The 26,435-nt window shown below is 34.6% G+C and overlaps 1 protein-coding gene across 6 annotated transcripts in view; it reads left to right on the plus strand.

The window, feature by feature from the left end:
* Positions 1-23,335, plus strand: part of USP45 (ubiquitin specific peptidase 45) — a 67,864-nt gene extending 44,529 nt beyond the window's left edge. For 2 of the 6 annotated variants that reach the window (XM_057527953.1, XM_057527955.1), the window contains exons 10-18: positions 4,227-4,308; positions 6,205-6,296; positions 7,785-7,841; positions 8,550-8,693; positions 10,017-10,689; positions 12,335-12,432; positions 15,873-15,959; positions 18,819-18,972; positions 19,559-23,335. In XM_057527953.1, coding sequence (XP_057383936.1) covers positions 4,227-4,308; positions 6,205-6,296; positions 7,785-7,841; positions 8,550-8,693; positions 10,017-10,689; positions 12,335-12,432; positions 15,873-15,959; positions 18,819-18,972; positions 19,559-19,689 — 1,518 coding nt within the window. In that variant the 3' untranslated portion in view covers positions 19,690-23,335. Of the gene's footprint in view, positions 1-4,226; positions 4,309-6,204; positions 6,297-7,784; positions 7,842-8,549; positions 8,694-9,971; positions 10,690-12,334; positions 12,433-15,872; positions 15,960-16,158; positions 16,259-18,818; positions 18,973-19,558 lie in introns of those variants that run through there. The other 4 variants (XR_009005208.1, XM_028163393.2, XM_057527956.1 and 1 more) reach the window with 4 other exon arrangements.
* The last annotated feature ends 3,100 nt before the right edge of the window (positions 23,336-26,435 follow it).

Genomic DNA, 26,435 nt, shown 5'->3' on the forward strand with positions numbered 1-26,435 from the left:
TCCCACATTAGATGTGTAGGCATCATTCTGGAATTCTTCCTCACTGTGCTCCTGAAAATTCCCTTTGCCTCTCTTATGTGTTGGCCCTGCTGTTGCCTGTAAACCACATTATTGTCTTTCTTGGTTTATGCTCTCATTTGGTGGTGTATATATATATATATATATATATATATATGTATATATATATATATATGTATATATACACACATATATGCATATTTTTTCCTTTCTTTTTTCAAAAAGTGACATTTACTATATATGCCCCTGCCTTTTTATCAGGTAGGATATTGTAGCAATCTTTCCATATCAGAAAATAGGAAGTGTCCTTTTTTTTTTTTTTAACCAATTCCTTTTTAACCAATTCTAACCGTTTCCTTATCAATTATCGCTTATATGTTGTTTCCAGTATTTTTGCTTTTATGAACAATGCTATGATGAATAATGTATATATGTTATTTTGCATGTGTGTAAGTATATCTGTATAAATATAGAAATGAGATTGCATGCATGTGGAATTTTGATAGCTATTACCAAATTGTCCTCCGTAGGCATACAGTTTTCACTCTAGCCGCAACATAACATATATGGAGAGTGTTTTCCAATAACCTCACCAAAATACTGTTGTATCAAACTTTAAACTTTTTGCCAATCCGATAGGTAGAAAATGGTATCTCAGGGTAATTTTAGTGTACATGTCTCTCTTTTTGAACAAAGCTGAATATCTTTTCATCTGTTATTTTTTTGCCCATTTTTCTACTGGGTTTTGATCCTTTTCTGATTTCTAAAAGCTTTTTGTGTATTAGGGAGGGAATATGTTTCCAAGTTTGTCATTTGTGTTTTGATTTTGCTTATAATGTGGCAGTAGCTTTTTTTTAAATGTAAAGCTTAAAATTTTTTTTTTGAATTTAAAAATTTTTTTTAAATTTTTTATTTTTTTATGGCTTCTGGCTATTGAGTCATAGTTAAAAAGGCATTCCCACTCCAAGATTATAAAGGAATTTTCCCATGTTTTCTTCTTTATGATTAATTTTTAGATCTAAATCTTGATCCATTGAAATTTATCCTTTTCCATGATATTTCCTTTTTTCCCATTTGGCTATCCTATCCAAATGGTATAGTATGCTTTTCCTACTAAATTGGTCACACCCTAATTATACTAATTTTTCATATGCCTTTGGGTTTATTTCTCAACTTCCCCTTGTTTCTGTTTGCCTATATGTTTGAATACTAGAGTCATACTTTCAATTATGAACATTTTAATGCATTTAGTAAATCTAGTAGGACCAGTCAACTCTTACTACACTTTCCCCTCCCCCCCATAGTTTTCGTTGCTATTCTTATTTATTTTTCCATATCTAGTTTAGAACCGATCTCTCCCTTCAACCTCTCACATTAAAACAAAACACAACAAAACCCTAAACCTCATACATACTATTGCCATTTTCACTGGAATTGTGTTAAATGAATAAATTGGGCGGGGAGTGGGGGAGGTGGGGACATTGAAATGTTAGTAATGGTAGGACCTGTCCAGGAATACGGTGTGTCTTTCAATTTGATCAAGTTTTCTTTTGTCTCTTTCAGAAGTGTTTTGAAGTTTTCCTCATTCAGATCTTACACATTTGTTTAGTTTATTCCTAGTTATTTTCTTTTTAGTTGCTATTATAAATGGGTTATTTTCTTCTGTATCTTCTTTTTTGTTGTTGTTTTTTTTTGTTCTTTTAGAATTTTATTTATTTATTTTTATACAGCAGGTTCTTATTAGTTATCTATTTTATACACATCAGTGTATACATGTCAATCCCAATCTCCCAATTCATCCCACCACCACCACCACACCCCCCACTTTCCCCCCTTGGTGTCCATACGTTTGTTCTCTATGTCTGTGTCTCTATTTCTGCCTTGCAAACCAGTTCATCTGTACCATTTTTCTAGATTCCACATATATGCATTAGTATATAATATTTGTTTTTCTTTCTGACTTACTTCACTCTGTATGACAGTCTCTAGGTCCATCTTCTATATCTTCTAACTGGCTTTTGTTTGTGTGTGTGAAGGCAATTTACTTCATTATATTTATATACTCCATATTAAATTATTATTATTATAGTAGTATTTTATTTCATTTGGTTCTTTTGGCTTTTACAAGTAAAAACTCATATCATCTGCAAGTAATTTTATCTCCTTTATATTTTATACCTCTGACATTTATTTTTCTATCAAATGCATCAACTAAAACATTAGTGGTAAATAATAGTAGTGAATAGGGAATATCAAGGGATTTGATCTTATAATTTTTTTCTCAGTGTATATGATGGCTTATATTAATAGATTTCCCTAGTATCCCTGCATTACTAGAATAAAAGCCTCTTGGTCATACTGTACTGTTCTTTTAATGTGCTGCTGTATTCTGTTGCTGATATTTTATTTAGAATTTTTTCATGAGTGATATTGATATGTGTGTGTACACTCTGTCAGCTCTGGTACCAATATTATGCTTTATGAAGATAATTTGGAAGTTTCCCTTTCTCTGTGCCCTGGAACATGGGTTTAGTGACATTCCTCTGTGAAATTGTTAGGACCTGGAACTTTTTGTAGGTAGTACTTAATTCAGTGACTTTAACAGTATTCTTTTTTTTCCCTCCCTTTGAAAGCTGGAAAATTTTCTGTCTCTTCTGGGTTTAATTGCTTGGAAAATTATCTATTTTTTTTCCTGAATTTTCAAATGTAATTGCGTGAGAGTTGAGCAAAGTGGTCTCTCACGATTACTTACAAAGTCTTTAATTTTGTTATTGATTTCCCTTTTTCGTGATGTGTGATGTTGGGCTTTTCATCCTTATCTTGATTTAGATTAGTTGGTAGGTTTATTTATCCCTGCTACTCAAAGAGTCAGCTTTCGATTCATTTATTCTCTTCAATTTCTACTTTTATCTTGTTTAACTCTTTCCTTATACTTTTGTTTGACTTGATGTCCTTTTCTAAATTTATAAGTTGGCTGCTTAATTCATTTGTTTTTATTCTTTTCAACTGATTTAAATATATAAAGCTGTGAATTTTCTTCTGAACAGTGGAACGTATCTTGGATTCTGATATGCAAAGTTTTATTATTCTCTGGGAAGTCTGCAGTTGGGTTTAATTTCTCTGACATAATAATTTTTTAACAGCAGATTTATGTATCATTTTCACACCAAGAAGTCCAGGTCTAACAGTGGTTTCACATATATGAAAACCTGTGATTAAGACTTTACTTAAAAAATATATTTTGAAGAATAATTAATAAGCTTTCCCCTCACCCCACTGTTAAAATGTGAATTAAAGAAGATTAAATTCATCTACTAAGTAGGACCATAATTAGTATAAAAGATGATAATTTATTAGCTTAAATGTCTTTATTTTTGGAATATATATAGTTTTATTCTGAGAATTTTTTGTGAGGTTGGATCTTTCCTAAAACACATGCAAGAGATGTGGAACCATAAACCTTATCATTTACTAAGACCTGCTAATGACTTTAACACATGATTGTTACTGACAACTAAATTCAAATAAAACAACAATTAAGATTTGGGATCGTCTTCTTGCTGTGGAGAATATTCTGGACTTTAGTCATCTATGTATATAAGTAAAATAATCTACATGGAGGTCATAGTGACCAGTTTAATAGCTTCTTATATATTTATATTAAGATTTTATTCATAGGTAAGAAATTTCCTGTGGTCTATTTGTTACTTTTTGTCCTAATTAAGGGGTAAATCATTTTAGGGACAGAGTGGGGGAGAGGGAGGGAGGGGGCAGGAGACGGGGAGAGATGGGGGAGAGAAGGGAAAACGAGAACTTACTCTAAACCTATAAGCAAAATGAGACTAGGCTGCTTGCTTTTTGTCGACTGAGGAAAATGCTTTAAACCCAAGAGAGAACCTAAACTTGGAAATCTTGACTTTTGTTTGGGGGAGAATTTGGCATTAGAGCATTATTCATTAATGGAATTTTAGAACTAGAAGAAAGGACATATTTAATTTTTAAAAAAAATTCAGTCATTTTATTTTACAGACTAGGGAACTGAGATCCACTGTACCTTGCTGTCTGAAAGTCCTCCTCTTATTAAGAGGATGAGGCTTGAGTTGATTGTCCCTAAAACCGGATTCTATTTACAGGAACACAAAATAATGCTTTGAAAGAATATATTCTAGTATAGATTCTTAATAAATTCTTGTTACTTTGTTTTATAGCGAATACAAGCTGGCATTCTCAAAGCATTTAACAACCCAACTACTAAAACTGCTGATGATGAAACTAGAAAAAAAGTCAAAGGTATGTTGACTCTTTCACTATTAAAACTTTTTTCTAGAAGAAAATATTGTAAGTTTCTTTTCGGGGCAGGGAAAGGAACTGAGCATTATGTGAACTAATGGCCTTAAAAGGAGGGTGTACTTACTCCTGTGGCTGCAAGGTAAGTCTAATGAGTCATCGAAAGAAAATGTTAGAATCCATGTGAATTTTAAAAAGTAAAACTAATATCAAATATACAGATTGACACTGATGCCCTTAAGTGAAGTATCTTATGGGAGATTTGAAAGGTTGTTGAAAGTAGCAACCTCGCTTAGAAGTTCACTTTTATCATATTGTATCATTTTGCAGTTGAAGTGTGCTTAGATAGGTGGATTTATGGATATTGTCTAGTCTTATTAACTAGACAAAATGCTTCAGTGCTCCAAAAATTCCTGCAAGGAAACCATTACTTACGAGAGTACTATTAAATCAAGCATATGTGTCTACTACTAATGTTGACTCTTCATCAGCCAAAATATGAGGCAGAAACAATGATTAACTAATCAAAGATGATCATTTACAGTGATCAGTATTTAAGTGTGGATTTATATCCCATGTTATTAACGATTTACCTTGTCTGGAAAGTATATTCTGCCTTGAGATAGTAACTAGTGGTAACGTGTAGTCATCATTTATAGAAAATGTTTAAAAATATTATTTGTATTTTACTCTCTTTTTTAACATCTGTTTTTTTTGGTAGCATTATGTGTACATACTACACGTCTGTAATTTATAAACAAATATACATACATTATGATGGTATATGACAAAACTTTATGTGCAGTTGAAGGTTCAAGATTTTGAAAAATACAGACTCTCAAGTATACTTGTTCTCTTGTTTTCAGATAGTGCCATCTAGTGCATGTTTAGAATAACTGCTCATTTTTTCCTTCACTTCTTTCCAGTTTTGTAATCTTAACCTATTTTCAATCCCTTGTACAATTTTTATTAATGAAACATCTCAGTTTAACATAACTTCTAAATAGTTATCATCATAATTAATAAATATTTATTGATATATCCAGATAAAAGTCTGCTGTGTCATTCAGTGCTTCAAGTAACGTTCTAAAATGATTTAAAACGTTTGCATGAGATTTGAAGGTAGAGATCCAAAAAGGATAGAAGAGAAGTTTGAAAGAGGAGTGAATAGGTTTTTTAATATGTTTTTCCCCATGGTTTACTGTGGAAAATTTCAAACTTCCATTAGAGAGAATAGTATAATGAAGCCCATGTACCTGTGTGCCCATCACCCCGCTTAAATTACATTCAATTCATGGTGTATTATGTTTCATCTCTTCTCCCCCAACTACATATTACTTTGAAGCAAATCATAAGCATAATTTTCTTTTATTTATAAATATTTCTCAAAGAGAATAATTTTAACATTTTTATGTAACAGGAGTTACATATATAGCTGAGTTATTAATTGCCATGTTAGTTCTTTATCCTATGCAGTGTTTACTTGTCTTTTACTACTCTGTTGTTTCCATAGTTATGGTCCTGGCATCTGTAGTCCTAAATCATAATCTCTTTTCCCATCCCTCTATCTACCTCTAGGATAGGCACAGAGGCTTTAAAGGGTTTAGTGGGAGCAGTTGAGTGTGGTGTGAATAGTGCTTAATACTCTACTTATTTTACTTCTTAAGTTTAAGAACAGTTTGCTATTTCTTTGAGACTACAGTAGTTGATAGTCACATTTTCTCTGTGGAATTGTAAAGGAGAAAGACATTATAGCATCATATAGTGAAATATATTATTAAATATGGTCCTGGATATCTGCCTTATTCAGATTTCTTTTGATTCAATGGAAAAAAAGCCTATTACATTGTTAGGTTAATGGTTGACATGTTTTTTGCATTAAAAGTATTATTTTTACAGCATATGGAAGAGAAGGTGTGAAAATGAACTTCATAGATCGTATCTTTATTGGTGAATTAACTAGCACGGTCATGTGTGAAGAATGTGCAAATGTAGGTACTTTGGAATTCACTTCAACATGGAATAGATTATGGTCACATTGTTTTTATTGTTTTCTTTCACATGTAATCATCAGCAGTCATTTATTTTTATTTGTCACACATGACTACATAGTAGTTTTTAAAAGTCTTTTAAAAATATATCCTTCACTCCTAGAAAATAAACATAATGTATAATTTTTTTAAGTAACTATGTTATCTAATTTTTCCTCTTGACACACCTGTGAAGTTCATTTAGCCTGTTTTAATATGCTCCAATGTGTTAGCTACTCATTTGGATTGAAAATGAAAGAGAAACTTCTGCAAAGAGAGTAACTATGTTAATATAATTATGCATTGCCCTAAATTGTAATCCCAATAGAAATAATTTAATGTCATAACGTAATTTAGGCTGATCTACTTTTAAAGTTTACATTTATTTGACTTGTTGGAGTTTTTTTTAAGCAGACTTGACTCATCTTTGAATTTAGTGATAATTTTCATTTTGAATGCTATCTGTACTTTAATAACTTCTTAAAGAATGTATAAATTTTTATAGGTTTCCAATTGCTTGGTAAGGAATATTTCTGAAAGCATGTGGTGTATAATAGGTCTCAACTTCTGTCAGATTTTAATCATAAAAGAGAGTCTTTATGTCCATCTTCCTGTCCCAGATTATGGAGTACCTTTCCTCTCTAGTTTTATAAAGTCAGAATTATATATTATATTTCCTTCTAGCCTGTCATACTGAAGCACAGAATGTGTCATCATGATATTACGGTTGACCCTTGAACAATGTGGGTTTAAACTGCAAGGGCCCACTTATACGCAATTTTTTTTCAATAAATGCTATCAATACTGCAGTACTACACAATCTGCATTTGGTTGAATCTGCAGATGCGGAACCCTGGATACTGAGCACCAACTGTAAAGTTATACTCTGGTTTTTGACGGCTGGGTGGGATGGGGATCCGCATCCCTAAGCCCCACCTTGTTCAGTGGTCAAACCCCACTTAAATTTTTAGTATATTCAACGTAGAAGTTGATTTCTTTTTCACCAGCTAGAGAGTATCTTTTAAAATAGAATTATCCTAAAGAATCTACAAAACACAGTCAAGCTCTCTGGCTTTTTTCATGGCTTTTTCTTAACATTTCACATTTTATTTATGTTATGGCCATAATTTCACCAAAAATATGTTTATATCTTCAGTTAATCAGTTTTATTAAACACAGTTTATTTTAAAGTTACTTTAAGTATTACAGGTTAGTCATATTAACAGTATTATAAAATTCAACTGGGTTGCATTTATTGACGTTTTGGGATATCTTGTTTTGATTAACAATATGTGTTGCTATACCCAATTAAATTACTGTTTGTTCCAGGAACGTTTTTTAACTTAAGATTTTAGTTGCCTGGGAAGTTTGATTTCTTTAAGACTTTACAAAACTACATTGTCTATATTAGAATTCTAACTGAAGTTCTCAATATCTTTTCTTTTTAAGATCTCCACAGTAAAAGATCCTTTTATTGATATTTCACTTCCTATAATAGAAGAAAGGGTAAGGAGAAAAAAACTTAAGTCTTTTTGTGAAGGGCATTTATAAATTCATATATTTAGGCATTTGTTGAGTATATTTTCAGATATCTGAGTGTCATTACTTTTTATATACAGTAATTGAGTTTGTACAGTGTACGTGATATTGGAGTTTGTATATGCGTAAAGTATGATATAGTTCTTTTTTTTTTTAATAAATTTATTTATTTATTTATTTATTTTTGGCTGCGTTGGGTCTTAGTTGCTGCGCGCAGGCTTTCTCTAGTTGCGGCGAGCGGGGGCTACTCTTCGTTGCAGTGCGCGGGCTTCTCATCGCGGTGGCTTCTCTTGTGGTGGAGCATGGGCTCTAGGTGTGCGGGCTTCAGTAGTTGTGGCACACGGGCTCAGTAGTTGTGGCTCGCGGGCTCTAGAGCACCGGCTCAGTAGTTGTGGTGCACGGGCTTAGTTGCTCCGCAGCATGTGGGATCTTCCTGGATCAGAGCTCGAACCGATGTCCCCTGCACTGGCAGGTGAATTCTCAACCACTGTGCCACCAGGGAAGCCCCTATGATATAGTTCTTATTCTCAAGGAATTTAAACCTTTATGCTTCATATTTTGAGAATTAATGTTTAGGAAATTACATTTCAAATGAATTAGAAATTTTAAAAAGTAGATGATATCCAGAATTTATTTCCTAAAGAAGTTTTGTGTTATATATATGGTATCTAATAGGTTTCAAAACCTGTACTTTTGGGAAGAATGAGTAAATATAGAAGTTTACAGGACACAGATAATGGTCAATACAGTGGCACTATTACTATAGAAAATACTCATCAACCTAGAGCCACCAAGAAGCATTCTTCATCTAAAGATAAGGTAAGATTATATGCATTTGTGAGATATCTGCTTTTTAAAACTTTTTATTAAAAAAAATTTCAAAAGTACACAAAAGTAAGGAAGTATGATAAACTCCCATGTACCCATTTCTCAGCGTCATTGTTATCATCTCGCAGCTAACCATGTTTTATCTGTATCTATCCCACATTTTCCTCCTCACCATCCTAGATTATTTTGAAATAAATCCCAAATATATCATATACTTAAATGTATATCTCTAAAAGATGCTTTTTAAAGACATAACCATTGTATCATTACTGTACCTAAAATATTTAAAACTTCTTAATAGCATAAACATCTAGTCATAATTAAAATTTCTGCAGTTGTCTCATAAAAAACTTGTTTTTGCTTTTGAAAGCATATTTGAATTTAGGATCTAAAAAAGATCTATAGATTGCCATGTCTTTTAAATGTCTTTTAACTCACAGATTCCACCTTTTTTTTTTCTTTGCAATATATTTGTTGAAGAAATCATATCATTTTTTTCAGCAGTCTCTCACATTCCCACATCAATAGTTTTTCATTTTGCATGTTATAGTAATTCAGTTTGCATGTTGTGGTAATTCATTTTGCGTGCAGTAATTCATCTGCATGTTGTTAAGAGGTGCTTCTGTTCCTTTTGTTTCCTCTCTAAGGCAGTTAGAGCTAGAGGCCTTATTAGGTTTAAGTTTGATTATTTATTTAATTTTGGGCAAGAAAACTTTTAAGTGGTGGTGTATATTTCCACCAAGAGGTGCACATCATGTTTGATGTTTCTCTTTCTGTAATGTTATCAGTCATTGATGACCATTGTCTAGACCCATTATTTCTCTAGGGACATACCTGGTTGATGAATTATGCCATATACATTTAAAGACATCAATCTGAGTTTGCACCTCATTAAAAAAAAACTTTCTTCCATGATATGATTTGTACTAACTTGGCAAATTGATGTATTACCAGATTTAACTTACTCTGTTAGAAAGTCCTTTAAGGGACAAGACTACAGAGATTATGCAAAGGTTTACACTTGAAAAGCCTCCTTCATAGCACTGTTCTGCGAAAGTCCTGTTCCCTCTCCATGAATAGGTAACCATTATTGTCGGTTTCTTAATAAAATAAAATAAAAGTTTATTTTTAAATTAGAGCTTTTTTGTTAGCATATCTTCTATTGATTGTAGCTTGGGTAGATTTAGGAAATGGATTTCAGAGGTACTAGAAATAGTATTTTAGAAATTGTCGAATGTTTAAATAAGACTTATTGGCATTTATTTTCAGTAAGGTCACAAGATTCTTTTCTCTGAAAACACTATCAACTTACAGAATCAACTAATTCATGGCAGAAAACGTACAAGAAAATTGTCATCTGGAGAAGATAAAGCTGTTGTCATATACCAGAAAAATGAAAACCTTGAAATGAATAGAGACTCTTCATTGTTCGCAAGCGTCGTGAACACTGAGTCGACTCTGACTGAAAGCCCTACCGACGGCAGTGAACAAGAAGCCAGCCTTTCTGAAAGCAGTGTTGATGCTGACAGTGAGGCCTCAGAGTCCGAAAGCGCTCCTAAGCAGACTTTGTTGTTGAGACCCAGCAGTGGATACTATGTGCACACAAATGGATACCTTCGCCCTCCGTCAGAGAGTGAACCACTCACCAAGGAGGGTGACGGTGGTGATGAGGGAGTGGCTGAAGCTATTTCTGAACTTCATTTGAGCAGCACTGTGACTGGAGATAGGGATTTTGACAGAGAAAATAAGCCACTAAACGTTTCGAATAATTTGTGTTTTTCAGAGGGCAGGCATATGGTGTCTCACAGCCCCCAAAATGCTTTTCAGACCCTTTCTCAGAGCTATGTAACCACTTCTAAAGAATGTTCAATTCAGTCCTGTCTCTATCAGTTTACATCTATGGAATTACTAATGGGGAACAACAAGCTTCTGTGTGAGAACTGTACTGAAAAGAAACAGAAGTACCCAAAGGAAACCAGTTCTGCAGGTAAATATTTAGCTTAATTTTTTAAAAGTATTCATGAAAAAAAAAAAGTATTCATGGATTATCTGATAAGCAGTGACGAGTGGGTTATAGATCCCACATAGAGGAGCCTAAGAACCTTGTCTGCATACTTTAGCTGCTTGGAGGCAGGGGTTGTCTTATCATATTTGTACCTCAACACTGAAGACACTGACTGGGCAGAGTAAATTTTCAGTAGATTTTTGTTGAAATAAATTGAAGGACAGGAAGTATCCATCTCTGCCTCGAAAATGCAAATCCACATAATCTTATTTCAGGGAACTAGCTATCTGAAATCTTTCCAGAAAAAATTTCTGTAAAACTTAAAATTACAACACTAGTGAGATTAATGTTCTTCATAAATCCCATCAATCTAGTGTAAAGTCATATCATAAGATATAAATTTGAAGATTTTAAGTAACTGTATGTTATAAAGCTAGCAATATAATAACTGTGTTTTGTTGACCAGAGAAAAGTAGAAAAGGGGGATTTGTCAAGTAAGAAATTTCTGGTGTACCTCTAGCCTTGATTAAATGGAGAGAACACTCTGATTACTTAGTGACTAGTTGTTTCAAAATGCAGATTTTATTATTCAGGTATGATGAGTCTAACAGATAAGGAGACGATTGCCACTGAAAAGATAGTTTATTACTTATAGTTCCCAAGAGGAGGGGGCATGCTAAGCCACGGCACACAGGGCCACAAGGGGAAGCACCAGCGTTGGTCAGGAGACAGAGGGAGCAAGGGAGAAAATGCAGGCAAGAGCCTTTATTGTGGTTTCTAAGGGAAGGAATGGATGCGGCAAGATAGACAGGCTTAGGATTGACTAGTTTTGAAAATTTCAGTGGACTCTTCGGTATAGGGGCTGTCCCTAGCTGTCTGGTACCTGGCTCTGGCATGATTAGGGCAGGTGAATAGTGACCTAGAGTTATTAGAGCTCAATAAAGGAGGTGGTTGGGGTATGGGCTTTGGATTGGTTAGTTTGCATATGAAAGGCACACTTAAGTTGTTTAGTATCTAGGAATTAGCTAGATCTGGGAAAGGCCCTTTCCAGTGTCAACAAGGCTCCAGATGTCAAAGCATCAGAATAAAGACATGATTAATACATTAGTAATTAAAGAAATGTCTAGATGGGAGAGGAAGAAATGCCAGCTTACATTAATCCAAGTTAAATATGCAATTGGCCATATTCAAATCCTATCAGAAGTCTTTTCTAACAACCTCTTATTGAAATGACCCATCATTCCCATGATACATGATCTCTTTTCACTGCAATGAGTAATGACCCAGTTTTTTCAACTACAGGTGTGTTTCTGTTGTTCTTTGACTGGCAGGCATTGACATAGGTCACTACTGGTCTATTTGCTTTCCAGTTTCCAAAGTTATGTTGCAAGTGTCACCTCCCCTATTCTTTCTCCTTATAAGTGTGTGCCTTAAAAAAAACTCCCTTTCATATTAGTGGAGTTTTGGGAACGAGTAGAGGCTCCCTGTGATCAGAGGTCTAATTTCTTTTTTAACATTTTTGAAAATGTGGTGTGATGCTTCTATTTAAATGTTTACTGTATTATAGGGTAGATAATGTATAAGGTGGAAATTTACAAGTAACTTTGTTATCTTGTATTTTATGCAGAAAAGAAAGCAGGAGGGGTTTATACTAATGCCAGGAAGCAATTGCTCATTTCTGCTGTTCCAGCTATCCTAATTCTCCATCTTAAAAGATTTCATCAGGTAAATTCCCTTTAGTAGCACTATACAAATTTTCATCATATATTTTGCAGAGCCCTAAGTCTTGTAAATTACTGTCAAGGATTAGACAGTAATTTATTGAATTTAAAAATTTGTCATATGAGGGACTTCCCTGGTGGTTCAGTGGTTAAGACTCCGTGCTCCCAAGGCAGGGGGCCTGGGTTCCATCCCTGGTCAGGGAACTAAGAGCCCACATGCCGCAACTAAAGATCGCGCATGCCGCCGCAACAAAGACCTGGTGCAGCCAAGTAAATAAATAAATAAATATTAAAAAAAAAATTTTGTCATATAAGATTTATTGCTTTTTCATCCATAATAGCTTACAAGACTTTTCTAAATAAGATTGTTTAATTCACAATATTTGAAGATTTAGATGGTCGGAACCTCAGTGGCTTGCGTGTGTGTGCACGCACGTGTGTGTGTGAATGGAAAATAAGATTTCTTAAGAACCCTTAGAAGCAGAGAAATAACAAGGTGCACATAACTTTCTAAGCTTTCATTCCAATGAGAGTGGTACTTGGGCTGGGTGTGGTTGGCTGGGACCAATTGCAAAAAGGGCTGCAAGGCAGGCCCCACTCTTGTAGGACTAATGGGAGAGAACCTAAATATAATGTATCAAGTTTTTATCTAATTGTTTATAGTTTTAATTCAATGCCTTGTCTCTCTGTTTTTGTTTTTTTTTTTTGCATTTGATAAAACGATTTTAAAGTTTCTCTGGAAGAAACGTTAATAATTAAAACAGTATGGTCAGAATTGTCAATAAATAAAATTTGAGTATAATTTAAAGCTCTTTTGTTATGATACAGGATGAATCTCACTCAAATCAGTTGAGAAAGAGGCTAGATTACTTAGTAAAGGACTTAGGAAAGATGGGTGTTTGAAGAAATAAAAATTTACAGCTTCCTTCTAGACCATATATATCAATACTATTTTCAGATAAATGTTTTTTAATTGTATGAAACAAATTATCAAAAGACTAGAAGAAAACTTGATGAAAATTATTAACCTGACCTCTGTGTGAAAGATTTTCTAAGTATAAAACCCTTGAAAGAAATCTCAAGGGAAGAGATTGAAAGCTTTGATTATATATTTGCAACATTTTCAGGTAGGCCACAGATGGGCAGGAAGAGATTTTTCTCTATACCCCTATCCCTATCCATGGAAATTCGATTAAGTTCTTGATTTTCTATAGCCAACATTACAGAAACCCAGTGGAAATGAAATGGCCATGGAGAGCAGAAGCAGATGTATTGAGTCTCATTACATCAGAATGTGAAATAGAAGGTGTATAGCTGCAGTGACTCTGTGTGAACGAGATAGGGTCATGCCAGATCTGAGAATGATGTAGCACAGTTATTTTATATTTGGTACTTGCATCCCTTTCAGGAACAACTTACAGAAAGAATTCATGCCTTTAAAGGGAGATTTTTATAGATATCTCATTCCCTTCTTGTTCTCAGGCTAAATGGAATGTCTGCAAAGCCACGTTCTCATTCTCTGGGACTGTGAATTTTAGGAGTAAGATTCTCTAAGCAATGTCTCTGCTTCTAGTTTTTTAGTGTCCCTGAAAACCTGTTTCCCTGTAGTAACTTTAGAGTTGTATATCAGAAACATCCACAACACTGAAAGGCAAATCTCAACGAGATAGAGCTCTTTGTCATAAATATTGCAAATGATTAATATTGTAAATATGTAAAGAGTTCTTAAAGATCAATAAGAAAAATATCAAGACTCTAATAATAAAATGGTAAAGAACATGAATTGACAGTTCATAGAAGTAAAAATTCCAAGAAAGTATGAAAGAAAGGTCCACTCTTTCCAGCAAAACAAATGCAAAATAAAATGACAGTGAGATTCCTTTTTTAGCCTGTCCAAATTGGCAAAGATTATAATAGTGTTGATAGAATTCTCTTCTAATAAGGGGTAATTTCTCAGTAACAAAGTACCGTCTGGGGAGGACACATTGGCCTGAAATGATCTCAGACAATGCTGGTATCAGCTGCTTATAGAGGTCACCTGATGAGAAGAAAGGAGGCAAACAAATTAAATACAGATTAAATAATTATTCCTGACATATGACTTCATAATTTCATGTCTGAGATCATGTTAAGACTTCTAAAGATTACTTGAAAATACAAATCGCTATGTGGCTATATTTTGGTCAAAAAATAAGTTTTTTTTTTTTTTTTCTTTTCTTTAAAGGTAAGAAATAGGCAACAGATCTGTAGTAAAAGTTATGTGATTAGTATGCAAATAAAAAGACTAGTCGTTGAAGTAAGTCGTGAAAGCTTTGCGTAAAAGGTTGCATCTGTTAATTTTGTCTACCCAAACATCTCAGATTTAAGTATCTTGTTATTCCAAGAGAGTCTATTTCTATTTGTGGGTTTCTTATCCAATATCTTTGGTGGTCTATTAGCAAATTTTTATCATTACTTAAATGCAAAGTGTACATTTTTCAAGGCCTGCCTTTGGAAACTAGAAATAGGGAAAGAAATAGAGCTTGCTTAACAATATGAATATTCATTTTGATTTATATAATATGTAATGTTTACTTTTACTGTTAAAATGATTTGTGTTCAGGTTTTTTTCTTTTTAATGAATGAATATCACTGAATTTTAGAACTGAAAAGGAACTAATCTAATCCATTTATACCCGTTTTCTGCCTTGATCTAGATGAGGTTGTCTAGAGTCAGGACAACGGTTAACCAGTCGTTGAGTTAGGCCTAGAACACCAGACTCCTGACTCTTCAGTTGAGTACATTTTTATGATAGCATATGTGTCAGTAGCTGAGCTTTTATCACATTGAATTTATTTTCCCGTAAGTGTTGAAAGGCACAGTGAAAGCAATTATTTTCATATTGTTTGTGGTAAAAATGCCCATGTAAATGAATGATCTTTGCAATAACAGTTTATGAAACCTAATTGAGAACTTAGTCATATATCAGTTTTGGACTGTTCATGAGTCATATTTTTATATCTATGAAAAAACTTCTAGGATTCCTCTTTTGGTTTTTTTTTTTTTTTTTTTTTTAAAGAGTTATTTTTTTATTGATTGATTGATTGATTGATTGATTGCTATGTTGGGTCTTCGTTTCTGTGTGAGGGCTGTCTCTAGTTGCGGCAAGCGGGGGCCACTCTTCATCGCGGTGCGCGGGCCTCTCACTATCGCGGCCTCTCTTGTTGCGGAGCACAGGCTCCAGACGCGCAGGCTCAGCAGTTGTGGCTCACGGGCCCAGTTGCTCCGCGGCATGTGGGATCTTCCCAGACCAGGGCGCGAACCCGTGTTCCCTGCATTAGCAGGCAGATTCTCAACCACTGCGCCACCAAGGAAGCCCCCCTCTTTTGGTTTTAATTAACAAATGCAATGATCTAGATTAAGTTTGTTACATTAAGAAAAATTTTTTTTGGTTTTTTTTTGAGGCTGGCTTGAATCTTCGCAAAGTAAACAGACATGTAGATTTTCCACTGACGCTTGACTTAGCACCATTCTGTTCTGCTACTTGTAAGGTATAGTATATTATTAAGATATTTAATTGTCTTGCAAATAATATGCTTCAGAATATCCTATGTATCGTTTATTAGGCCATGTCTTCCAATCTCCCTCCCACCCTCTCTCTCTCTCTTTCCCCCTCTCCCCCTCCTTCCCTCCCTTTCTTCCTTCCATTCAACATTTAACACACTATCACTTTTGTCTTTTGGGAGATAGAATAAGTTGAAAAGATGCATAAAGCATGAGTGAGACACGATGTTCATGAAGATCAGAGCTGCTTGTAAATGCTACTAGAATCAGATAGCTGCTGAGAGAAGTAAGCAGATTTTGTGCCCTCTCCTGTTCCCTGTGAATGATGTGCTTAATTGACAGTAGTTTTAGCAGTTGAAGAGTTCTTTATCTTCTGTAAATCAATACACTAGTGCATTGTTTTTCATGCCATTTCATGTACACTACTGAGAATAGTGTACTTGTGAACTGAGTATGATACTTTAAAATTACTAATACTTTAATACGTAGATATAGAAAGCAAATTGGTTTATAATTGCTCGTACTTGTATGTAAGAACTCTGTAGGTGAAATTGATGACTTTGCTTTCCATGAGGGAACTACACAGTTCCAGGGTAACTAACATGTTGTCCTGCTCACAATTACTGGTTAGCAGTCTAGGATTTGTGGTACATAAACTTACTGAACTTAATACTTTCAATACATTGATCAATCAAAACAAAATATCTTAAATGCAATTTTTCAGTGAATCCAATTCATCTGCTGTACTAGCACTGTCAATTATTCACATTCAATATTCATAGAATTTGATAGTTTGGTAAACAAAATATCTAGCAAGCTCTGTATTAAGCTTACAAAAACATTTTTTAGAAGTACCTATTATGGAGAATTTCCAGCATACACCAAAGTAGACAGAACAGTACAATGAACCTCTAGCACGCATCACCTTGCCTCCAAACCTTAGATATATGGCCAGTCCTGCCCCATCCACATGCTCATCTACTTCCTCCTCTTACATTATTTTTTTTTCTCTTATGTTATTTTGAAGCCGGTATCAGACATCATTTCATTCATAAATCTTTTCCTATACGTGTCTCTAAAAGATAAGAATCACCCCCACCTTTTTAAACATAACCACAATACCACTTTCACACTAAAAAAATTAACAATAATTTTTTCATATCATCTAGTGTATATATTTCCAGTTGTCTAATAAATGAAATTTTCAAAGTGAATTCGTATCAAAGTAAGGACTACACATCATGATTGAAAAATATCTTTTAGTCCCTTTTAATATACAGTGTCCCTCTCCCATCTCTGCCCCTTGCAATTTATTTGTTGAAGAAACTGGATCATCTTTCTGGTAGTTTCCTATAGTTTAGATTTTGATGACTATTCCTCTATCCTCTTTATTTCCTACAGATAGGTAGTTGGACCAAGAGAGGCTTGAACGGATTCAGGTTTGATATTCCTCCCACTCCCAGTAAGGCTATCTCACAGGGAGTGTTCTGTTCTTTCATCAGGTGGCACATAATGCCAGTTGCCTTTCTGTGATATTAGCAACGAGTGTTGCTCAGCGAGTTCATTAAGAATTACAGAATGGTAATCCTGTAATTCTTTCTTCATTTATTTGCTAGAATACTTCTATATAAAGAGAAATTCCTTTCATCTATTTAGTTATCTTATGGTATAGTTCTTACAGAAAAGGCAGGGTAAATGCTCAGTTCTCTCCCCGTCCCCCTTTTAAACCAGTTTTCAGAGTAATGAATTAATTCACTGTCATCCTCAAACTGTGATCAGTTAATTTATCATTATGAATTCATGGATTTAAACACATTAAATATATTTCAATTTACTGTACTTTTCTTTTAATTTGTGGTCTAATACGTTAGTCTAATGGGTCTATTGTTGGCTACTGAGAGCCACTTCAAGTTGGCTCCTGGGTTCTTTTGACATGACCCTTATGGTTGCTCTCTGAGTGATTATGCCACCAACTGGATATTCATTTGCTTAATTTTTAAATTTTCATTTTTAGGGATTGTTACTTAAATTAAAATTTTTTTGTTTAATAATTACATAAAATATTTATGTAGTTCCAAAGTCAAATGTATAAAACAAGGTAAATTCAAACAAGTGTAGTTTTTCTCCATGTCTGTTCCATCTATTTCTTTCCTCCCTTTATAGATAACCATTTTTTCAAATTATTGTTTATTCATCTATTATTTTTTTTAAAATGTAAACAAACAAGTATATATATCTGCATCTCCCCTCTTTAATAATTATAGCTTACAATATGTATCCTTTTTTTCTACCTTATTCTTAACATTGTATCCTGGAGATTATTTCATAGTAGTATTTAGAGATAGTCTGCACTCCATGTTCCAAGCAGCATAGTACTCTATTGTATGGATACATTATAGTTTATTCAACCCGTCCCCAATTTATGGACATTTGAGTCTACTCCAGTTTTTTGATATTACAAATAGTCCTGCAGTCACTAGTCTGGTACATGTCTTTTTACATATTGCTCATGTTCCTGTGAGATAGAATCCTAGAAAAAGGATCAATAAATCCAAGAGTTAATACCTGTGTAACTTAGCTAGATAACGTGAAGTATCCCTGAATAGGGGTGTACCCCTTTGCATTCCCATATGAGAGCACTCCTTTCCCCACAGCCCAGCCAACAGAGAATGTTGTCAAGCTTTTGCATTTTGCTGGTCTAATACAGGTGGGAAAGTACGCCAGTGTAGTTTTAATATGCACTGCTCTTATTTTAAGCAGGACTTGCATTTGACTTAATTTTCCTTATAATAAGAGTTCACTAAATATTACTAATTAATTTGAGGTTTTTTTTCTTTGTCTAAAAGAATGTAAGTGTGGGAGATAAAGTTCTCTATGGTCTCTATGGCGTAGTGGAACATAGTGGCTCAATGAGAGGAGGCCACTACACCGCTTACGTGAAAGTGAGAACACCCTCCAGGAAATTACTGGAACATATCACTGGAAAGAAAAATGTACCTGGTATGCCATCCTAAGTTTATTTTATTCTTAAAAACAAATGAATTCATTCTTCCTTTTCTGGAAGAGGTAAGTTCTTTCATGGATACTTCAAGTGGATTCACTTTAAGTGAGGAAAACCTTTAAGAGTACCTAGATAATCTTAAATATCATAAAACTGTACCCTTCAGGTCATGTGAAGTGACACCCAGTTTTTCAAGGTGTTAAGTCATCGTGTATTGCAGTGGAATAGCATTTTATTTAACAATACCAATAGTTTTTAAAGACATACCAGGTCCTCAGACTAGAGTTGGAGTTGAAAATTTGCTTCGGCAAACTAACTGTATTTTCTTCCTTCTCTTTTAGTGCAGATGCACTTTTCCTTGAATAAATAAATATTCATAAGACTATCTAATATTTCACTAGATATTTAAAGTAAATGATACTAATATTAACGCTTTGAAAGAGTTCATTTTGGAAGATGTTTAGCCCAAGAAGAAACAGCCTTATGTAATAAAGTCTAGCATTAGAGTTTGTGATAAATGTGTTGTCATTAATGTAAAGTCAGAACATACTTATTGTAAAATTATATTTCTTTTTGTTTTGTTAGGTTTGAAAGAACCTGATAGTGAATCAGCCAGCCAGTGGGTCCATGTTAGTGACACTTATGTGCAGGTGGTTCCAGAATCAAGAGCACTTAGCGCACAAGCGTACCTTCTTTTTTATGAAAGAATATTATAATTATTTGTTAATTGTTAATGGTAATGATTATTTAGATCACTTTTATTTAAATGCTGCAGCGATAACCATTATATGCAATGTGCCTTTGTAGTCTTTTCTGTAGGAATAGCATGTCCCTCAAATGCTCCTGAACATGTTTACCATTTTGGTGAATCCTTTTAAAGTAAATTAAATTTACTAAATGCTTTCAAAATTATATTCTTAAAATAAATGTAAACACATGTTTTTAAAAACATATTTGTCCTGGAAAAAAAACCCCAGAATTTACAGTAGTAGAGGAAACTCCTTTATAATGTGGCTTATTATTATAAGCATTCAGAAATGATGCTGGCTAAGTCAGATCATTCCTTAAAACAGTGTTTCCCAAATGTGAGTCAATACCACCTTTCTGTTTTCATATATATGTGTATATATGTCTCCTATGCGATTGTTTACTTATTATTTTTAAGCTTATTTTTTAGCCTTTTTAAACCATAGTCTTATTTTGAGCATATTCTACATTTTATGTGCTAGTTACATTTTTTTCTAATAAACATTAAAATAAATATATAACTAAAGAAAAGTTGCTCATTCATGTAGCACTTCACTAAAAATCATCTCAGGGCTATCCAGTGGTATATTACACTGCTGTGTGGGACACATTGCTATAACATATACTTACACAATTGGCCTACTGACCTTGTCATATTTTGTATGATTCAACCATATAAAAAGGTAGCACTGTAGCTTCAGTAATATGGATTTACAAATAATATACTGGTTAGCTTATTGCTTTGAGGTTTTGAGAACTGGAAAAATACTGAAATATTTTATCAACATATTATTTGCAGCCTATTTATGATGGAGTTGAGAATAATTTGCAAGTGATTAGCCAAAGTCAAAATATATTTATAGATGATTGTTACATGCAGAATTGGTAAATAGAAGTTGTTAGTCCATATGGGACCATAGGATACCTTTGACATGTAAATTACCAAATCATATTTGTAAACGATAGAGAATTCTATTCTTATTATGCTTAATAGGGAAATGTAATACATTTTCTAGTTCTGTAGATCCGTAAATATTAATCATGGTTTTGGGGTTTTGAGATCACCTTTTGTCTTCAGCAAGCATCATCAGTAAGTTCAAGTAGGTTTAGTTTTTATTTTAATGGAGCATAAAGTTGGCATTTCGGATTTTCTTTTAAAATAATTAATAGCAAACATATGGTAGTTTTTCCCCCCTAGAAAACAAATTATTAAGCTGTCAAAACTTGGCATGAAAATGTTACCATTACTTAGGCTTAAATTTTTTAAAACTGACTACTTTGGTGTTACATTATTAAATCAAAACACATAACGGCATGGTTCAAGCATCCTAATCATGAGGGCTAACAAATGATAGTACAGGCAGATGCTGGGTAAGTGCCTGCTCCTAGTTCATCCTCCTCTTGTTAAGGAAGGATAAGAATAACGGCTGTAGTTAATGTGTGGAAATATTTAACGAAGACTCTCACCCTTCTTAATATTTAAGTATATGTAATATTATCAAGGTTACCAGTGCCGCCTTTTGATATATGGATGAATGGAATTGTGATTAGTGTTAAAGATGGTAATAATATACGAAATTCAGAGCTTAAAAATGTCATTGCATAAATTGTATTTTTAAGCTGTTGAAATTTCAATAATAGTGATTTTCTTGATTTTTAACAGTGAAATGATGGAGAAATGTATCTTTATAAGTTAACCTGTAAACTCAGGTTGTGTCCTGTAAAAGGTAAACAGTGTTTAAAGTGTTTTCTGTTTAATTGTAAGCCGTTAACATTGAAGACTTCAGTACCAGAGCAGTGAAATTTTTTGAAAACTATTAGTTAATCCTCTTTATTCAAGTCAGCCGTCTTGGTAATGACAATTACCATCCCCTCCCCCAAATGTAAATATTAAATTGTCTCATTTTTCTCCCAGAAAAGATACCATTAAGAAGCATGCACTTTTCATTGGATGGTCACCTGCTTCTTATTTCATTGATAGATGGATAGATGAAAGAGAGAAAGAAAGAAAGAGGGAAAGGAAGCAAGAAAGAAAGGAAAGAAACAAGACCATTCTTTTCCTGTTGCCTCTTGGCTTATCCTTTACAGAGTTAAGTAGAGATGGTAAGTGATAGGTGAGGGCAAGAATCAAGGAAAGTGCCTAGTTCCTCTTTTCGTTGGATGCCAGGAAATGAACTAGTGCTAAATTTAGCAGATTAGGAGATCTTTTAAGCTTTATTGTGAATACCAGTTAAGACTGATTTTTTCATTAAGTGAGTGATACATTGTAGCTTCAGAACATTACCTCAGTACTCAAATACTACAGTAGTTTTTATGCTTAACTTCACATTTACTCATTAAGTATATATTTATTGAACATCTACTAAGGGTCAGGCCCTGGGCTGACACTGTTTTAACATGTTTTAAAATGAAGAGGCCTGTGTAAGTTTTAGACATTATTCTAGAAGTAATAAGATACTTTTATTTTCATTTCCACAGTGTTAAATGAGTTAATTCTGAAATCTGTTTTTTTATGGCCCGAAGTTTATGAATGCTTTGCTTGTCCAGGTCTGCTGGTAATGGAATAAATTTGATTTTGAGATCTAAGAATTTCCTAAAGATAGCTTTTGTAATAGAGAAAGTATGTTAAGTTACACATGGATCTACATTAAAATTTTTGTTTTTATTTTGAATATTTCCAAAGCACATTTGCAGGGGCACTAAATTGTGAGCTACTTTAGTTAACAGTGGCTTCCAGATGACCTCAGGAAACAGTACAAATCAGTGAGAATGTTTACAGATCCTCAGAACAACTACTATAGTGTTTGGTGAAATGAATTTGAGAAATAAAACAGGAGTTTAACTAGCTTTATTTAGAAACTGGTTTATATCTAACCTCGGGTTCCCCTAGTTTTTCCATGTTTAAAATGATACATTTTTGACTATGTGCCAATTATGTGAATATTTTTGACATAACCAAATGTATGTTTATATTTAAGATTTTGTCATTTAATGTTTTAAAAACTGATGTGAAGGCCACCTTTTTGAGTGGCCAGGGAGAGTGGTGTCAGTTCTAAGAGCAGTTGATACCTGTTTTCTTATTGTAAATGTGCCAACAAAACTATTTTACTATGATGTGTATTTAAGAGCTCTTAGTTCGCATGTTTGACTTTAGTCAATGATTTTATATGATATCTGAATAAAATTTCCTGAGGATTAAGCTGTGAAATATATCACCTTCATCTAATTTTTGAGGTATAAAATAGTATCTTGCCTACTTTTATTAAATTCATACTCATAATTTGTCTGCATGCTACCTGAAAAAATAAGCCTAAACCAGATATGTTATGTGCAATAAAAGTGATTCTTTATATATTATCTGCTGCATTAAGAAAGACAATTTTTAGATATTTAAAATGTTCTGGTTCATGTAGAAATCCATCAATTCAAATCTATTTAAAAGATAGATGACTATATTTTTAATTTTGAGTAATATTGATTATATATCATTCCTACCATTTTATCTTTTTTTTGCAGTGTTTTTGGAAAATAGCTATGTAACTTATGGAGCATTATTTTGATGTTACTGTATAAACATGCATAAAATATTAAATTCATATTTACTTTATGTTTCAAGATTGGTCCTGGAGTTTTTTTCAATGCACATTATTGACAGAATATTTTGTGTACAAACACTGTATTTGCTTACTTAGCTATATTCAAAATATCCTTCCTATTTCAGGAGTTTATCATTTCCAAATAAAATATCTCATGGGCCTCTTTCATTCAGATTTCAGTGTCTGCCAAGGGTGAGTCTTCATCCTTTCAGATGTTTCTTTGAGTTTTTTAGGCAGGATAATTCGTTAGGAAACATTTTGTCTACCTTTTTGTATTCAACCTTTTTTAGGTCATGAAGCTCTTTGAGATTATAATGAATGTTATAGACCATCTTTCATATTTATTGAATATCTGCTGTGTGGTAGGCACTGGGGATACAGCATTGACCATGGGAGATAGAAATCTCTCTAAGAAGTGAGGAAATAGACATTCTAAGAAGTGAAGATTAAAGAAAAGATATTTCAAATGGTAAATGATATGGAGAAAAATCAAGCAACATTACCCACAGAGCCATATGGGAATTAAGGTCCATGGGACGAAGGATGTTCTAGGGATAAAAGGTGTATGATGGGGCTTCCCTGGTGGCGCAGTGGTTGAGAATCTGCCTGCTAATGCAGGGGACACGGGTTCGAGCCCTGGTCTGGGAAGATCCCACATGCCACGGAGCAGCTGGGCCCGTGAGCCACAATTGCTGAGCCTGCGCGTCTGGAGCCTGTGCCCCGCGACGGGAGGGGCCGCGATAGAGAAAGGCCCGCGCACCGCGATGAAGAGTGGCCCCCGCTTGCCGCAACTGGAGAAAGCCCTCGCACGAACCGAAGACCCAACACAGCCAAAAATAAATAAATAAATAAATAAATAAATAAATAAGAAAATCCTTTAAAAAAAAAAAAAAAAAAAAAAAGGTGTATGATATTAGTCCTGATAGTCTCAAAGAGAAGCTATGAGTGTTGGAGGAAGTGGAGGGTTTTAATTCTGGGGCCCTCTCCTCACTCCTGCTAATGGCGATAGAGAGGCTGGGAAGGGAAATCTTGGCACTTACATCTTCTTAGAAAAATATATGCCCCAGATTTTTGTATGTAATTTCAGAGGCTCACAGACCCCCTGAAGCCATTTTCATACATTTTTTTTTAAATTGCACTCAGGCAGAAATATCTAAAATGTTTGCATTCCCATATGTATTAGAATAGGCTGGGTTATGCTGCAGTAACAAATAACTTCACATCCCAATGGCTTAGCACAACAAAAGTTAATTTCTTCCTCACCCCAAATCCACTGTGAATCTGGTCAATCTGCAAAAGCAACTGTTTTCCAACTGGTGACTCTGTAATCCTGGCTGATTGTCTTCTGGCCCTATCATTTTAACGCCAGGCCTCTTCACTGGCAGGGGAGGAGAACACCAAAGGTCTTGCACCAGCAATTAAATTCTTCATCTTGGATGCGTCACGCACAACCCAGTGGCCAGAAGTAGTCACACTGGCCCTGCCTAATTGCCAGGAAGGATGGGTAGGAAAGAGTAAGTCTCCCAGGGCTCAGAAGAAAAGGAGAATGGACTAGAAGTCTCTCACAGTCTACCCTCTGGTCACCAAATACTCAGCTCTTCTTTCTACACGTGGAACACAGCGACTCCCTTTTCAAGAGAAACAGCCCCAAAGGACCATCCGCCATTCCAGAACTAGCCTCTTTGGAAGTGCTATGTCAGGTCTGGATGTTGCTCCCACTGGTCTGGAGACCCAGGAGCCAAAAGAATATGTTCTGTTTTCCACAAACTTACTGTACAGTGGTGAAACCAGTGGAACTATAACCACAATAAACACTCTAATTCAGAAAGGGGAAGAAGAATGGAGATACTGTCAATCTCTTACACTGGGCATGGGGAATGTTCATTGTTGACCTTTCCTCTATTCCCTAAGAATTCCCTTCTCCACTGCTCTCTGTGACTCCAGACTTCACCCCTTGGAAGAATCTTTTTTTTTTTTAAATTAATTAATCAATTAATTAATTTATGGCTGTGTTGGGTCTTCGTTTCTGTGAGAGGGCTTTCTCTAGTTGCGGCAAGCGGGGGCCACTCTTCATCGCGGTGGGCGGGCCTCTCACTATCGCGGCCTCTCTTGTTGCGGAGCACAAGCTCCAGATGCGCAGGCTCAGTAGTTGTGGCTCACGGGCCTAGTTGCTCCGCAGCATGTGGGATCTTCCCAGACCAGGGCTCGAACCCGTGTCCCCTGAATTGGCAGGCAGATTCTCAACCACTGCGCCACCAGGAAAGCCCGAATCTTTTTTTTATTATCCTCCTTGGCTACATCTGAATGGCTGTTGAGGAATATGCCATCCTTGGAAGTTGCACAGCTTTTTTTCAATCTGTTTCCTAGATAATTGCGGGCTGAAGTTGTTTGTTTGTTTAAAGTTTGGAATAGTCACGATTTCTGTTAGCCAAGGCTTATGGTTTCTTTTCCAGTACAACTCTTAAAAGCTTAGTAGGCCTCTTTGTTTCTGGTCAGATTTATATGCCAGTAACCATACCATTTTTTTTGAGACAAGTAGTTCTTGGGTTGGTTGTATTTCTTTGATTTCCTACCTCCCTACCTCTCTCCTGACCTTATGGCAAGTACCTTCTGTCTATAAGCTTTGATGGGAGAGCCATCCTCTTAACCACATTTCCATCCTTAGGTTTTTTTTTTTTTCCAAGTGAGAAAATAATTAAGGTTACCTTAATTACATCCTTAATTAACCCACTGAAAATTTCCAAAATAACTATGATGTTTACACCCTTAGTTATGATCTTTGCTGCAAGGCTGAGTTTTAATGATCCTTTGTCATTTAAAGGCTTTCTCAAGTTTATCTCCTACTGCTTGGAATTGAAAAACACAAACATGTGAGGCTCAAATTCTGGTTGCCTCTATTCCCTCGTGTCAGCTTTTACAAATCAACCATTCCTCTCTGAGCTCCACTCTTTCTCATAATACCGTGCCAAATGCATCCAATAGTACCCAACACACTTATTTTTCAACTTCTTCCCCTAGCTCAAAAGTCAGTAGGTACATTTTCTGCCTCCCAGGTTATTGGGGGTGACAGTGATATTAAATTTTTTACCATTGCATAATGTGACGTCCCTGTTTCTAGC

Source organism: Balaenoptera acutorostrata, chromosome 14 (assembly GCF_949987535.1).
Source record: "Balaenoptera acutorostrata chromosome 14, mBalAcu1.1, whole genome shotgun sequence".
Lineage (NCBI taxonomy): Eukaryota > Metazoa > Chordata > Mammalia > Artiodactyla > Balaenopteridae > Balaenoptera > Balaenoptera acutorostrata.